We start from the raw sequence: 16,041 nt of genomic DNA, 5'->3' as shown, positions 1-16,041 counted from the left end.
CACATGGCTCCGTGTGACCTTTGGCTATTTCTCAAGCTGAAAATGCCGCTAAAAGGAACCCAAATTTAGTCGAGAGAAGACATCATGCGAAATGCGACGGACCGGCTGATAACCATTCCAAAAGATGCGTTCCAGCAGTGTTTCCAGCAATGGCAGGAACGCTGGGAGAAGTGTATACATTACCAAGGAGACTACTTTGAAGGGGATTAGGGTTTTGTACCTCAAAGTCAATAAATTTATTTTTGCTGACCAAAGGTCCGATACTTTTTGAACAGACCTTGTAGATATATATATATATATATATAATTTTCATAATATTGAATTGACAGGACATAGGATTTAATATCAGATTAATGAGAATAGCTAAATATTACATATTGTGAATAGCATTTTAAAATATTTAAAATTATTTTAAAAATTAATTAATATTTAAAATCTGCTTAAAAACTAATTTTCTATTTAAGTCATAATCTTCATATCAGGTATATAAAAAGAAACTAATAAATATTTATAGCCTTAATACTGTCTACTTGGACCTTGTTTATTAATAGGACTTATTATACTGATGTAACTACACCAGTATAATAAGCATAAAAATGCATTCTGATTAGCATAAAAAGATGATCTTAGTCAAAAGTCAAAACAAAATATCTTTATTTTCATATGTGAAAATAAAGATATTTTGTTTTGACTTTATTACACCAATAAACAAGGTCAAGTAGCCCACAGTATATACGCAGAAATGTAAAACAATAAGGACATAGAGGTAAAAAGAATTAATGTATAACATTAAATTTACATTTTATAAAATCTACTTTATATTTAAATAAAATAAATTAAGAAAACTAAGTAAAAGCTGTAAAAAATTTATTATTATTCTATTTTAATGCAGTAGGCCCTTGATTTAATAGACTTCAGATTTAACTAAAACATAATTTTCCCAAAGGAAATATTTAGAATCTGTTTTATTTACAAATAAAGTATGTTAAAAGGATGGGTCAAAGAGGCTCTCCTAATGATAGAAACACTCAGAGACAGTGTAGTTTTTGATGTCTTTAATTAATATAAAGTTTGGTATACGTCTTAAATTTATTTTAATTTTTGACAGATGCTTTAGTTTTGCTTAAAAATTACAATGTACATCACAATAATATTTTATCCATACTTATCCATTTATGGGCATGCCTGGTGGAGGATTGAATGGGTTAGGATCCCCAAACTTTAGCGTGAAGCTGTTGGACATATCTAATTTTAAATTACATTCTGTGATCTTATTTTGAACTTAGTACCACTAGTGGAAAGTTAAAATGTTAACCAATGATATTTAAATTATTCATCAATCGATGCATATGCTGTATTGATGCAAAGGATAACAGAGACAAATAACAAAAGCTATGATTTGAGAGACACTTCATTTTAGTTAATTTTTTTCACTAAATCTAAAATAAATATACACATTTTAAACAACGTTGTGATAAATTTATCAATAAATAAATGTAAAGTAGGATGTTCATTTCCCCCACACTGGACTTTTGAAAATCTGAAGAAACCATTTTTTGGCAGGCATGCCAATATATACATTATAACAATTTAACACATCTTATACATCGCAAGTTTGTTATCAGTGGCACATCCAGATAGGGGCCAAGGGGACCCTGGCACATTCCAACAAAAAAGGGGGGAAAATTAGAAATTTTCCAAAAATCTTTTCCCAATACCAAGATTAAATCCTGAGTATGCCACTGTTTGTTATTAATATATGTATGTTTGAAAAACACTGTATATTCAATTTAATGGATTTTTGGCAATAGCAAACACCTCAACAATTAGTCTGTTAAGTTGAGAGCCTACTGTATAAGGGGATTTCATAAGTATAAAATATATTATTTATAAAATAAATTTATATGATTTACTTTGGATCCACATTAGCTGTTGCTTCATCCAGTACAAGGATTTTATTTTGACGAAGGATTGCTCTTGCAAGGCAAATCAGTTGTCTTTGTCCTACACTGAAGTTGCTACCACCTTCTGACAATTCTGCATCCAATCCACCTTGAAGTTCTTGAACAGCATCTTTCAAATGAACCTTAAAATACAAATAAAATATGAGGAATAGTCCAAATAAAGTGATACACTTCAACATTTCATTATCCAATCAATGATTAAAAATAAGTTTTTGTTAGTGTTCAAGTTTTGAAAGATACTGTTAAATCAACTAAAGAACTTTCATGTAAACTGGTCAATGAAATTTCAAATGGAATGTTATCAATATGTTAACATATTTTGATTCTATGCTAAGAAAGCAACTTTTAATGTGGGGGAGGTTTCTTTTTTCTTAAACCATCATGTAAAGTGAAAATAACCGTTAACAAATTAGTACTGAAATCAATTTGAAAAATTCATATTTTTTTATTCAAATAATAATACTTTTACATTCAGACATTAATTTAGTCTCATTACATAATTCTTTGAACATTTGCCAGCATTGTAGATGTGATTGATACACAAGTACTTTGTAGTCTTTCTTTCCAGCATTATATCCAAGAGAATATGGATGCTGCTCAAGTCAGATTCAGGGAGGATCAAGGTATGTGTCCCTTGTTATTTTTCAGAAAATGTTACTCAATTATCTTAAAATTACTTTACTTTACCATATCTTACATAACTGAAGTCATACAATATGCATTACTATGTTTATTTTATAAACGAACCTATTGCTTTGGTATCAATGGGGTGCTGCAGCACCATAGCATCCTCCTGGTTATGCTCCTGTCTTTCATAACTTCTTTGATTGTTGGAAAAGCAAATAACATTTGTTTCTTGCATAATGAGACAAAATAAATGTTTGAAAAAAATTAAAGAATAATAATTTTGATTTTGTTATTGTTGACTAATTTTTGATATTTGAAAGTAAAGAAGTGGCCATAAGGCATACAATGTGACATATTCAAGCAGTATGAAAAATACATTGATTGATGCTGGCACCTATAAATATAAAGTCACATTTTCCAGAGCCACCAGAAAAAGTCAAGAAATTTCCAGAGCCATCAGAGAACTGGTGGCTCTGGAAATTTCTTGACTTCTGTATAGCGCCATTCACCACTGCAATAGGACAAGAAAATAACTGATTTCTTTGATCCATAAATAAAAATATCTCTCTAACCTGAAATATCTACTTACATATTTTCATATTTAAAATTTTCTTATAATATTACCAGTTTCTTTGAGATATAACTATGGACTATTGAAAATTCTTTGTAAACTAACATCAGTCCATAAACCAACTATCATCACATTTCAGAAAATTATTTTTTATTTATGAAATAATTAATTGACCACATTAAATAATGGTCTTACTAAAAACTTTTTAATAACAGATAGCTAAGTAATAATTTATATTAATTTATACAGAATGATCTATTTATAATGTCAATTGAAAATATCTTCTGAAATATTTATACCCTGTACATAAGAAACTTTTTTATGAGATAACTGTTATTTAAAAACAGATAATTTATTAATGGTTAAATAAATAAAATAAGCCTTACTTAATATTTGTTTAAATTACTGTAATAAAATATTATTTATGTAATTTATTATTTGTAACAATAACTTACATCTTCCAACACTTTCCATAAAGTTTCATCAATATGTTCACTAAAAGGGTCTATATTTCTTCGAACAGGTCCAGTAAATAATACAGGATCCTAAAACAGTAGGATTGAAAATTATTTTATTATTGCTTACACAGTTAGCCTTTTTGAGAATAAGGAGTGTAGAGCATTGCAGAAGATATCCAAAAGAAACTTTTTAACTAAAATAAAAAAAAAAACTTTATTGATTTATTATTAGCATAATTTTAATAATTTAACTGGCTTTTATTTTTTAAATTAAGTATTTTTTAAACAATTTTACTTGAGAATTTTTACTAAATAATATAATACGAATAAAAGTTTAATAAATATGCAAAACTTAATTGAAGATATATTTGATATTAATATAACAGACTTTAAAATTAAAACAATATAATGTTAAACTAAAGCTTCTTAAACTTATTAACATAAGTTAGGTAAACAAGATGCAAGAATTCAGGTCTCGGAGTGCCATTTTCATTCCGAAAAAGTGAGAAAAGTGAGTTGAAATACAGAAACAGTGAGTAAAAGTGAGTTTAATAGTGGCAAAACTAAGTGAAAACATGGAAGGAAAAGTCAACAAAATAGCAGTAAAAGTTGTTTTTTTCTCTTTTTATTCTGTTATGGTTAAATACATTTTAAACATCTATACCAGGGGTGGCCAACCTTTTGCATACAATGCGCCAATTTTCTGACAGACGAGTTCAGATGCGCCATATAAATCGAACACTTTTTATACAGTCTTACGTTCAGTGTTAGGAGTTGATAAATAGAGATAAGAATAAATCTGCTTCGCTTAGGGGAGAAAAGGGAATAATAATAATGGAGTATAATAATAAGGGAGTAATTTAATCACGCAGTTGAATTAATTAATTTATGACAGTTTATTGAAGCACCAATTTACAATAGTAAGCAATGATCTCCTGTACGAGAGGGTGATTGCTTGATGATGGTGCTATAGCTGCCAGCGTCTTGTTTGGTGAAGATTACTCTGCACCACAATTATTGGCACTGAAAACGAGATCAGCTTGGAATAACTTTNATAAAAACCTATCCCTACCCTCAAAATTCAGCTTTTTGCTATTTTATAGTAGTTAAAAATATAAAAAGTTTTTAAAATAAAATATGACTAACAGATGGCGCCACCAAAAATTTTAAATGTTGCTGGGAAAGTTGAGTAACTCATCGCTGGTTTATTTCAAATTGATCCCTTCTGAATATAGAAAACGAGCGCTTATTTCTTTCCTCTTTAGTCACAGGCGGTATAAAGTATGAAAACGTAAATATACGTGGAGGTATATAGGCCTACTTAAGAATCTATATACCTCCACATGGGCCTACTTACGTATATATTTCGTATGAATACTTATATACGTAAATATGCCCAATAATTTTAGGGAAATTCGCACTTTTCTGGAATCATAGAGAATTAATTCATAGTGCTCATAGTGCCATTAGATTTACTTTCACATGATTTTTCAAAGATATTTCACTTCACGAAACAGAGAACACCATAATTTAAAATGTTAATCGATTGAAAAAGAATGAATGTCTTTTTAAGTTTTACTTATGTCCTTTTTTTCATCGATTCTTCATATTGTAATCTATATAAATAAAAATGTAAATGTTCGTTTGTTCAAAATCTTAAATTTCTGAAAGTTCTTAACCGATTGCTTTGAAATTTTGACACAACGTTGCATTCGAATACGTGCGTTTTTATATTATATAGCTGTCGAAATTCTCCCCCGCAGGGGCGAGGGACAAAATTAAGGTTTACAGTGAAGAACTGGTCTTCTATTATTCTATTTTAGATGCGGCTTTTGCGTTTTTGATTGCGTTTTAATAGGGTACGTCAAGAGAATGTACACTAAGAAGGGATTTTTCGAAATTTCCTCCCGCGGGGAAGAGAGACAGGATTAAGGCTTACCGTGAAGAACTTTGCTTCTATTATACTATTTTAGATGCGGGTTTTTGCGTTTTGATTGCGTTTTAATAGGGTAAGTCAAGAGAATGTACACTAAGAAGAAATTTTTCGAAAAATTTCCCCCCATGGGGGAAATTATACATTTATAATAGATACATTTTGAGCCACAACAACGCGTGACAGGGTCTGCTAGTTTTTGTATATACTGTAATACAGTAGCCATTCCTTTATATCGCGTTTTTTTTGTCCTCCAAATTTTAAAATACCAATTGCCATTGAATTTCTATTTGCAACAAAATACAGTATTTCTACTATTGTCCTTGAAACTACCACTGAAGGTGAAACAACAAATTCATCAAGTTCTAAATATGCAAAACAGGTAGACATATCAATTGTCATTTGTTTTAAATAATTGTCTTTTGATATTAAAAATTGCTTATTTGTTAGTTTTAAGTACCGTCTTCTCATTTACAAGTTTCTGTGAATTCGGAATTTCACACCTTTACGTGAATTGACGCAATACCGTCAATTCACATAAAGATGTGAAATTTCGAATTCACCGCATAATGTGTAAGGAAAAGATTTTTTAATTCTGAACGGAAAGGTTTTATGCAGAAGTAACTTTATTTTGCTTTTTAGAGGATTTTTACTCTCCGTAATTTTATAAATTTTGTTGGTTCTATTATATGTTCCATATTTCTTTTTAAAAATTTTCAATTACGGCATTTATAATTTTTACTGAAAAACATACTGTATTACACGAATTTTTAATAAGCGATTTATTGTGAAAATAAATCGCTTATTAAATAATACTGTACTGTATAATAAAATCGGAACTGATATTTTACTTTTATATCGATTATATCGATTTTATATAGTATTTGTCTTTACATGTCATTATTAAAGAAACAATGCTAAATGTGCGTTGGTGGTATCGGTGTTTACGTAAACGTCAATTAATACGATATAATCAAGAATAAAGTTCAACATTGAAAAACTAAGCTTATTTTATATCAAAAACACTTGCTGATGAAAAAATAGAGAATGTAGATTGCATACCATGTATAATCTGTCTAGTATAAGCCCCAGAATTTTTAGTACTCGGTAATATCGCGCTTTTTTCGTTGTCTCCTGACAAGTGCGACATAGCAAGAAGCTACTGTATTTCCATTAAACCATAAATACTTAAAAAGTCTTTGGCATTAGTAAATAATCAGTAATGAAAAATAATGCTCTTTGATTCTGATTATTCTGGATGTTTTCAGCTTTCTTCTTTTTTGGTTCCTCTTGTTTTTGAATACTTTTAACACTAACAAGCATTACATGTGCTGCCCGTACTCATTCATGTTCTTGCTGTTGATGGACTTCTCCAGGTTTTTTTTGTTTTTTTTTGCTGCTTTTCGCAAAACTTGGCCTATCGCATGTATTTCTCTTTCTTCTACTTTTTTTCTGGTTTAAGCACTCTTTCCGACATTGATGCTCTATCAGGAGGAAGTGCGCGGCATGAAATTGAAAATCCCCGTTCCATATTAGCATTGTCATGAGAGAGGGTCAATGCTGATTTCACTAATTTGGCTACACTGAGACATCTATCGTGATCAGAAAATTGTTTATCTTTTGATGATTCGAGACGTGTAAATATTGATTTCAAAATAAATTAATAAATCTAAAATAAACAGATTTCAAACAGTATAAGTATAATGTTTTATTAATGATTTCATAAATAACAAGGAACTTTTTCCTGTAGATAAATAAAAAGCAACATCGTTACAACGTTCTTAACCTTATGGAAAGCGTGTGAAAATTTTTCCCGGCAGCAATCACGTGTTTTACTTTTTACAACACTTAAAATTTACCAAATAAATTAAAAGATTCCATGTGTAAATATGAATTTACATTTTCGTTTACTTTTTTAGTCTCAATTAATGCACACTTATAATCGGCACAAGAGAAATTAAAAAAAAAAATGGATATTTCACAAATAAAATAATCACACATTTTATGAAAATAATACTTATTACACGGAATCATTATACTTGTAGTCAATTTACACATACATTTAGGAATATATAGATGTGATTAAACGTTAACAACATGCTATGAAATCATTAAAATAACTTTATTCTATTTAACTCAAGTTTATGAAATTATTTAAAGATAAATAAAGTAAAAAATAAAGTAAAGAATATTCTTGTAAACGACAACTCCTTAACCCAATTGTTAATTAAAACCAAATGATCTGCCAAATTATTGGCTATAACAAGAATAATTAAATGGTCAGAAACGAAATAATTTGTCTAGAGGTAGGAGGTTACGCCACTATCTCGTGTTAATTTTAATAATTATAATATATTGTTGCTCAAACGCTANTATTGCTATTAATCAATTGCTTTAAAAAGCATTTTTTAGAAAAATTAAAACAATTTAAAATTCAAAAATTAATATAATAAATCAAATTGCACAATTGACTATGTTAATGGCAGAGATTTCATAGCATGAAAATATTTTTAGTACTTACACTTATCATATCATCAGCTGTAATATCGAGTACATCATCAATAAAACCCATATCTCTACTAAAACGATTCAATACTTCTCCTAGTTTAAATAATAATTTATCATTTACTTCAAAAATTTATGATATTCATCATCATAAATTTCTGATGATAAATATCATATTATTAAATTTTTAATATTTTATAAACTATAAATAAACCAAACTCTAATCATTTAAAAAATATTTTATAAACTATAAATAAACCAAACTCTAATCATTTAAAAAATATTTTATAAACTATAAATAAACCAAACTCTAATCATTTAAAAAATTATAATATATTTTAAATTTAGAAGCGGCAGCAGTGTTGTCAGCTTGAGAGATTAATCTCTCAGCATAGCGTGTTTTTCCCTACAAAGGGATTTTCCTAGAAAACAGCCAAAAACGTAGGGATGCTTAATTAAAATACTTATTTTTTAATCCTCATAGATAGAAATGCAACTCTGAAGAACTAGATTTTGGCTAATAATGACAATATTGCATGAGTACATAACATTAATTAATATTGGCTCAATTTTGGGTTCTGAATTTGTAATGAGAGGGATTTTTTTAAGTGCATGAAAGACTTTACATACGTGAAAGGAATTTTTATTTCCTATAACCTAACAACACTAAGCGGAAGTTGCGATTTTGAGTCCCGTCAGAACCGAGATTTTCTTCCAGAAAATTCTATTCCGATAGTCCGATAATTTGGCAGATCGTTTGGCTTTAAAATTATTTTTGATTGGTCCCGCATCTTAATTGAGCACGTGGAAATGACCAAAAAAGTGAGAATGTGACGTGAAAGGTAAGAAAAGTGAGTGACCGAGGCCTGCAAGAATAGTGCTGAGAAATTCAGTTTTTATGAATTGATTTTTAAAAAATTTGCAAAAAGTATAATTTTATTTTCGTAAAGGTGAAATCCTTTACAAAGATAAAATTACTAATGATTTCAAATTGTGAAATTAAGTTGAAATAAATCAAATAAATCTTGAATGTTTTGGATACAAGTTTTGTACAAGGCCATGCCGTCTAGTTTATACAGATCGATGGCTTGATGGGCGAGCAGTTAAGGTGGCAGTCTACTGCTCTGGGGAACCTGGGATCAAATCCAGATATGTTGGACCTCATCCCTCACTACCCAGACACCCCATTGTGGGCCGAGTCCATAATGGGCTTGCTATAAGAGGCCCTCTTAGTGCCCACAGGGCGAAATTTAAAAAAATTTATACAGACCCAAAAACAATCAAAGCAAGTTTTTGTACTTTCAAACCCTTAATTAGATAAAACTGTGATTCAATACATCTAAATTATTAACAAGAAATGTTATAAGAATAGTCAATTTGTAAAAGTTGACTGATCTTTTTACATAAAAAACTTAAAAAAAAACGTTTTCTATCATTATATTTGGCTGAAAGATAAATTCAAGTAGATTAAATGCAACTATTGAAACTTTAATCTCAATAGCTGCAATATAGTTAGTTATTAGTTTGCTTTTAAGACTACAGTATCAAATTATTACTGAATTTTATTACAACAGATAAAATTTTAAAAATTCAGCAATGTATTGGTATTAACAAATACAAATAAATAAATATTTATACGATAAAATTTTTTAAAATAATAAATAAATAAATTTTTATAAAATAATACATACTTGAGGAATGATAGAAATTTTATTTCGCAATTCATGTAAACCTATTTCACTAGTAGCTATGTTATCAATATAAACAGTTCCTGTAGGTTCAGTCATTCGAAATAAAGTAGCAATCATTGAACTTTTGCCTGCTCCCGTTCTTCCTACAATACCTACCTGAAAATCAAGTTTATAATTGTTGTTATTCTACAGATAAAAATATAGAATTGGAGAAATGCTTTGTCATACTTTTTCTTGAGGTTTGACATGCCAGTTTAGATTTTTTAAAACTGGTGGATCATTTTCTAAATATTGTAAAGATACATCATCGAATGTAATCATTCCTTTATTTGGCCAATCTGGTGGAGGTCGTTTATCTGGAGATGACCTCAAAGCAGCCTCTGATGGTAACCTGCTATATTCAAGTACACGTTCTACAGATGTCATCTGTAAAATACATAGTAAATTTAATAATTAATAAGAATAAGTCATTAAATTACAGTAATACCTCGACTTACGCGAACCCGGAGTTACGCGATTTTCAAATCTAGTCGATTCGTTTTTTGTTCGAGCGCCACGCAACCCTCGATTACTCACTCCCCCCACACTATTGTTCAGCTTACATGTTCGGACGTGTCGCGCGAAATCGACACATAGCTACAATTTATTTTGTTATTTATTTCTGTGTTTGTTATATCTACGGAGACTTGAGAGACTCTACTACGTCATCCAAACGAAGTAGAACTAATTCTTCCGCATCAAACAAGAAAAGAAAGACTTTATCTTTGGAATGTAAGGTTAACATCGGGTATGTTCGTAAAGTCGAACGAGTTAAACGAGAATGACGTCATCGTTATTCCTATTTCGTTAGACTTTTCGAATGATTCGTTATTAACGCGTTTAACTGGCTTGACTTTACGAACGTACCCATTATTAAAGACTTCGATACAAAAATGAAAATTTGTGAATTGGCAAAGAAGTTTGATCTACCGGAATTGTCGGTCAGAACAATTATAAAAGGCAAAGAAAAAATTCTCGAAGCTGTGAAAAATGCTCAATCTTTAAATTCAAGCATCATTCGTAAACGTCACAGTATTATCGCTGAGATGGAAACAATGTTAAAATTATGGCGTAATAATCGAGTAAATGTGAAAAATTGTAAAATAATATAGGCCTAATTTGTTATACATATGTATTATCTAAGATTTTATTAAACATTTTTTTCTAAATTATTGTTTTCTTTAGTCTCCGGCCCCAATTAAAAATTATTTGTATGTATTTATATGCGAAATGACACCCCGACTTACGCGAATTCGACTTACGCGGTTACCGCTCGGTCCCACCTATCGCGTAAGTTCGGGGTATTACTGTATTAATTACTAAATTGTTAGTAAGTCTTTTAGAAATTACCTGACTTTCTACTTCAGCAGATTGTCTTACACCCCACTGGAAAGATCCACTTAAAGCTAAAGCAGATGATATTGCAAGTCCAATTTCACCTCCTAAAGACACTGATTTTGAAGAAGGCTTAAATTAGTATTCAAAGAAATATTATATTGAGTGAATGAAACTGCAATAATAATAATAAACAATATTAACTGTAAAATTAGCAATGATGTTTTTGTAACAGCAATTGATATATCAGATTTCATAGGTCAATAATAATTCAGTAAATGCTTGATATAACGGATCACCATGGGATTAAAGAAATTGATCCGTTATAATGAAAGTCCATTACTATACAGTAGAATCACATTAGAATAGAGCTCGATAACGGATCCGAGAAATTATCTGCAGTTTGCAGATGTTTTCTCCGGGTCCAGATGCAAAATCAATGTATTTTTACCTCGTTTCAGCGGATCTGTTACTGCTAATATGAGGATTGTACTGTTTATAGTAATATATAGTAATATTGTCTTGATCATTTCTGTATATCGATATTGCGGACAAAAGTCAATTATCCTACGTAATGGACGAAATTTCATTCGTGAAGTATAGACTATAAGCCAGATTTTTATTAAACTTGTAAAAATAATATATCTACACCTATCGGTAAATCTAAAATATAAATGTAAAGCTTTCGTTTTCTTTTATGATCCATGACTTTGCTTTACACAAAAAACCAAGACTGCTTGTAGAGAAAATGAAACCAAAACTGAACAAAACTAGTCGATCAGAAAATGAAACCAAAAACTAGATGTAATGCAAAAATATAGTCTACATCAAAAACATTATTTTAGAATGAGTTTCATTGGGCTGCAATTTGAAAAAAAAAAAATTGTAGATCTATAAATTCCCACTGTCGTAGGACCGTCCTTCCTTAATCTCGAGAACGGAGTTAGATAGACGAAATACGACACCAGATATTGAAATCTTAGGGCTATGAGACCAGATTACCAGTGTAACTTTATATGAATTTCTGATTAACTATAAATAAACTTTCGATGCAAACCGGAATTCACGTTATTTCAATTGAAAATGTTTTCCCTGAAAGTAGTTAACAGACGACCGGCACGACTTTATGTTAAAGGAAAAGAATGATGTACAGTACAGGGGCAAGATACTACATCACTAATTTCAGGTGGTGAGCATATACAGTATTTTAAATGAAATAAATTATAAATATGACTAAAAATTGCAGCCCAGCATTGTGACGATGTCACAATAAATAATTGCTCGTATTCTTTTTGTATTTATTTTTTCCAATAAAGTAAATAAAACGATGACTGACATTAAATGAAATAAAACGGCGATTGAAAAGTCCGTAATAACGGAAGGAAAATGGTCTACAGGACCTGAAAAATAGTTCATAGTAACGGGAATCTGTTATAAAGGAGTCAGTTATAGTGAATGAGTTTTCCTATAATTTTGGCCGGACCTACGTCAGCCGTCCGTAATAACGCGATATCAGTTTTTACTGTAATAATAATAATAACCAATAATAATAGCATAATAAAAGTTATTTATTCACTTACAACCTGGAGCTAGAATAAGACCAACTGTAACTGTGACAATGTACAAAACGCAAAGCCAATCAAGATGTATTCCAAACCAACGAGTTACAGCCAAAAACAAAAACCAGGCTGAAGTATGTCTATCTTGATATTTATCAAATGCAATTTCAAATGTTCTTTGACATCGAAATGCTCTTATTGTTGCTAATCCGTAGAGTGAAGTGGTAAGATGAGAAAAAACTGGGCTTCGAGCTACATACGCGTCTAGTTTATACAGATCGATGGCTTGATGGGCGAGCAGTTGGGTGGCAGTCTACTGCTCTGGGGAACCTGGGATCAAATCCAGATATGTTGGACCTCATCCCTCACTACCCAGACACCCCATTGTGGGCCGAGTCCATAATGGGCTTGCTATAAGAGGCCCTCTTAGTGCCCACAGGGCGAAATTTAAAAAATTTATACAGACCCAAAAACAATCAAAGCAAGTTTTTGTACTTTCAAACCCTTAATTAGATAAAACTGTGATTCAATACATCTAAATTATTAACAAGAAATGTTATAAGAATAGTCAATTTGTAAAAGTTGACTGATCTTTTTACATAAAAAACTTAAAAAAAAACGTTTTCTATCATTATATTTGGCTGAAAGATAAATTCAAGTAGATTAAATGCAACTATTGAAACTTTAATCTCAATAGCTGCAATATAGTTAGTTATTAGTTTGCTTTTAAGACTACAGTATCAAATTATTACTGAATTTTATTACAACAGATAAANTAGAAACAAAAATAATTTAAAAACTCTTTGAAATATTATTTAAAAAGTTTTGTACTTAAATTGTCTAAAAGGACTATTTGTTTTTCTGAATTGTTTTCTTAATTTGCAGAACCAGGTCACCGGTGTAATAAGTCCTAGTAATAAATAAAGTCCTTGTAAAGAATTTAAATGCAAAACTATAAGATAAGGACACAAAGGCATAAAATTTGATATCATTGAAAAAATGTTTGCTTAATTATTTTATATTAAAATAAGGTATTCTTTGAATTAAAAATGAATATTTAAAATTAAATTCTATAATAAAAATTTACTATAACTAAATGTAATAATATACCATAATAAATTTATATTAATATAATTTAATTAGTTAGAACTTTTAATTATGCATAACTATTAAATTGGTATTATTAATTATAACTTTACCTACTATTAATTAATTAACTGCAGATTACTTCACAATTTGAATAATCAAAAAAATAAATAATGTATTAATTAATTAAAATACATTTATTTATAACAAATATTTAATCATTTAAAGAAAACTCAATTTCTTACTTTAAATAAGTTTATTGAATAATATGTTCAAAAATAAATGATTAAATGAGATTTTTTAAAATTTCACTGTTTATTGAAATTTTAAAATTTAATAAATTCTAAAACTAAACATTTATACTTATAGGGGATGACTAATATACGTGTATTTATATATAGATAAAATTAATTTAAAAACTTATCTGAAATTAAACTTGAGAAGTTATGAAAATGAAATTACAAAGATTTCATATTTCTCAACTTATCTTTTGACATACCTCTATACAGTCAGAAGCGCATGGAGGAAGTAAATCATCAATCATACCCAAATCCCGTGAACAGCGGTTAAGTATTGCCCCTATCAGAATTAATAGTTCTTGTTAGTAGACCTTTGAGTTATTTTAAGGAATATTAATAAAAAGCAGATATTACTATTGAATTTTTGTTATTGTGCAAAAATGTTAATTGATTATTTTATTAGTAATCAAATTTAGCATTTAAATATTAATAGTTAATAAAAATTATAAGGTAAAAATTAATTTTGTTATTAGTTTTAGTATGCACTTCATGCATTCAAACTCTGCCATAACATATCTATTAAAAAATATAAAAGCAAAAGTGTAAAACTTTGTTCATTTAATACCACAATATTCAACATTAATGAAAAATAATAAAAAATGAAAGTTAAATTCATATGTGCCAGTGCAGGTAAAAGAATGAAATAAAGTTAAAAAATTAGAAATTAAAACTTCAAGAAATATTCTGAGATAACATGACTTCAGTAGTCCCAACATTCCTGTTTTATTAGTTGTGGGGCATAAATCTAGCTGTCCAAAAATAAATTAAATCTGTATAAATATATAAATGGTGCAGATAAAGCGATTGATTGATTCAATGTGTTTAAATGATTGCCTTCAATTGCTTTTGTGAAAAATAAAAATCTTTAATATGTATAAATGTATAATTTGTAATTAAATACAAAATTAAACATAATCATACAATTATTAATCATACAGCTTAAAATATATTTTCCATGTTTTAATTATTTTTATTAGGAAAATAAAAATAAAACAGTAAATACATTTTTTTATTAATTATAAGTTTAAATTATATGCATTGTTGTTATGTTGTGCTGTTTTTGTTAATCATTGTTATCAGTAAGATATCATATTTATTAGTTTAAGTGTTGCTTTTTATTTTTGTTAGACGTAAATGTAAATCATAAGCATTGAAATGTTTTTTAAACATATGATTCTTTCTGCTTTAATTTTGTATAATTGTATTTATAAAAAATAATTTCAAATTTTATTACTTGTAATAATACAGATTTATTTATGAATTTTTTAGATTTTATTCTAACAGTTTCTATTCAAAGCTGAAACTTTAAACTTATTTAATATGTTACAGTAATAGCTTTTATACTTTTCCAAATTATGGCAAATGTTATAAAGTTAAAACATACCAAATCATTGTTTTCAACAAGAACAGTTATCCCATTCAACAGTCACCACATTTATATTGTGATGTTATTAGGGTATGCAATACTGTATATTAAATCAGTAATATATTCTATGAAGTACTGAAAGTATAATTTAGTCATTGAATTTTTATATACTGTATTAACCAAAAGCTAAAAAGCTGACACTATTAAATATCAACCAACTTAAATTTAAATACCATTTTTATGAACCTATATAATAATTAAGAAATAATAATAGTTGTATGATTAATTGAAAATTAATCATACAACTATTATTATTATATATGTTTATTATTATATAATAATTAGTTGTATGATTAATTGAAAATTAATCATACAACTAATAATTTATAAAGCAATAGTTGTATGATTAATTGAAAATTAATCATACAACTATTGCTCAATTATTAATCATACAACTATTGCTCAACTATTGCTATTAATCAATTGCTTTAAAAAGCATTTTTTAGAAAAATTAAAACAATTTAAAATTCAAAAATTAATATAATAAATCAAATTGCACAATTGACTATGTTAATGGCAGAGATTTCATAGCATGAAAATATTTTTAG

At 28.6% G+C, this 16,041-nt stretch overlaps 1 protein-coding gene across 1 annotated transcript in view; it reads right to left on the bottom strand.

Moving 5' to 3' along the window:
* The window catches only part of LOC111631701 (multidrug resistance-associated protein 4-like), an 85,268-nt gene that overhangs the window by 5,771 nt on the left and 63,456 nt on the right, over positions 1–16,041 (bottom strand). Inside the window, exons 22-25 of the mRNA XM_023376007.1 lie at positions 9,978–10,175; positions 9,750–9,905; positions 3,618–3,707; positions 1,914–2,086 (exon numbers count right to left, since the gene is read on the bottom strand). Coding sequence (XP_023231775.1) covers positions 1,914–2,086; positions 3,618–3,707; positions 9,750–9,905; positions 9,978–10,175 — 617 coding nt within the window. The remainder of the gene's footprint in view (positions 1–1,913; positions 2,087–3,617; positions 3,708–9,749; positions 9,906–9,977; positions 10,176–16,041) is intronic.

This window comes from Centruroides sculpturatus, unplaced genomic scaffold, assembly GCF_000671375.1.
Source record: "Centruroides sculpturatus isolate CEXI.00-Female unplaced genomic scaffold, Cexi_2.0 scaffold515, whole genome shotgun sequence".
In the NCBI taxonomy this organism is placed as follows: Eukaryota; Metazoa; Arthropoda; class Arachnida; order Scorpiones; family Buthidae; genus Centruroides; species Centruroides sculpturatus.
This window is presented reverse-complemented; position numbering and strand designations above follow the sequence as displayed.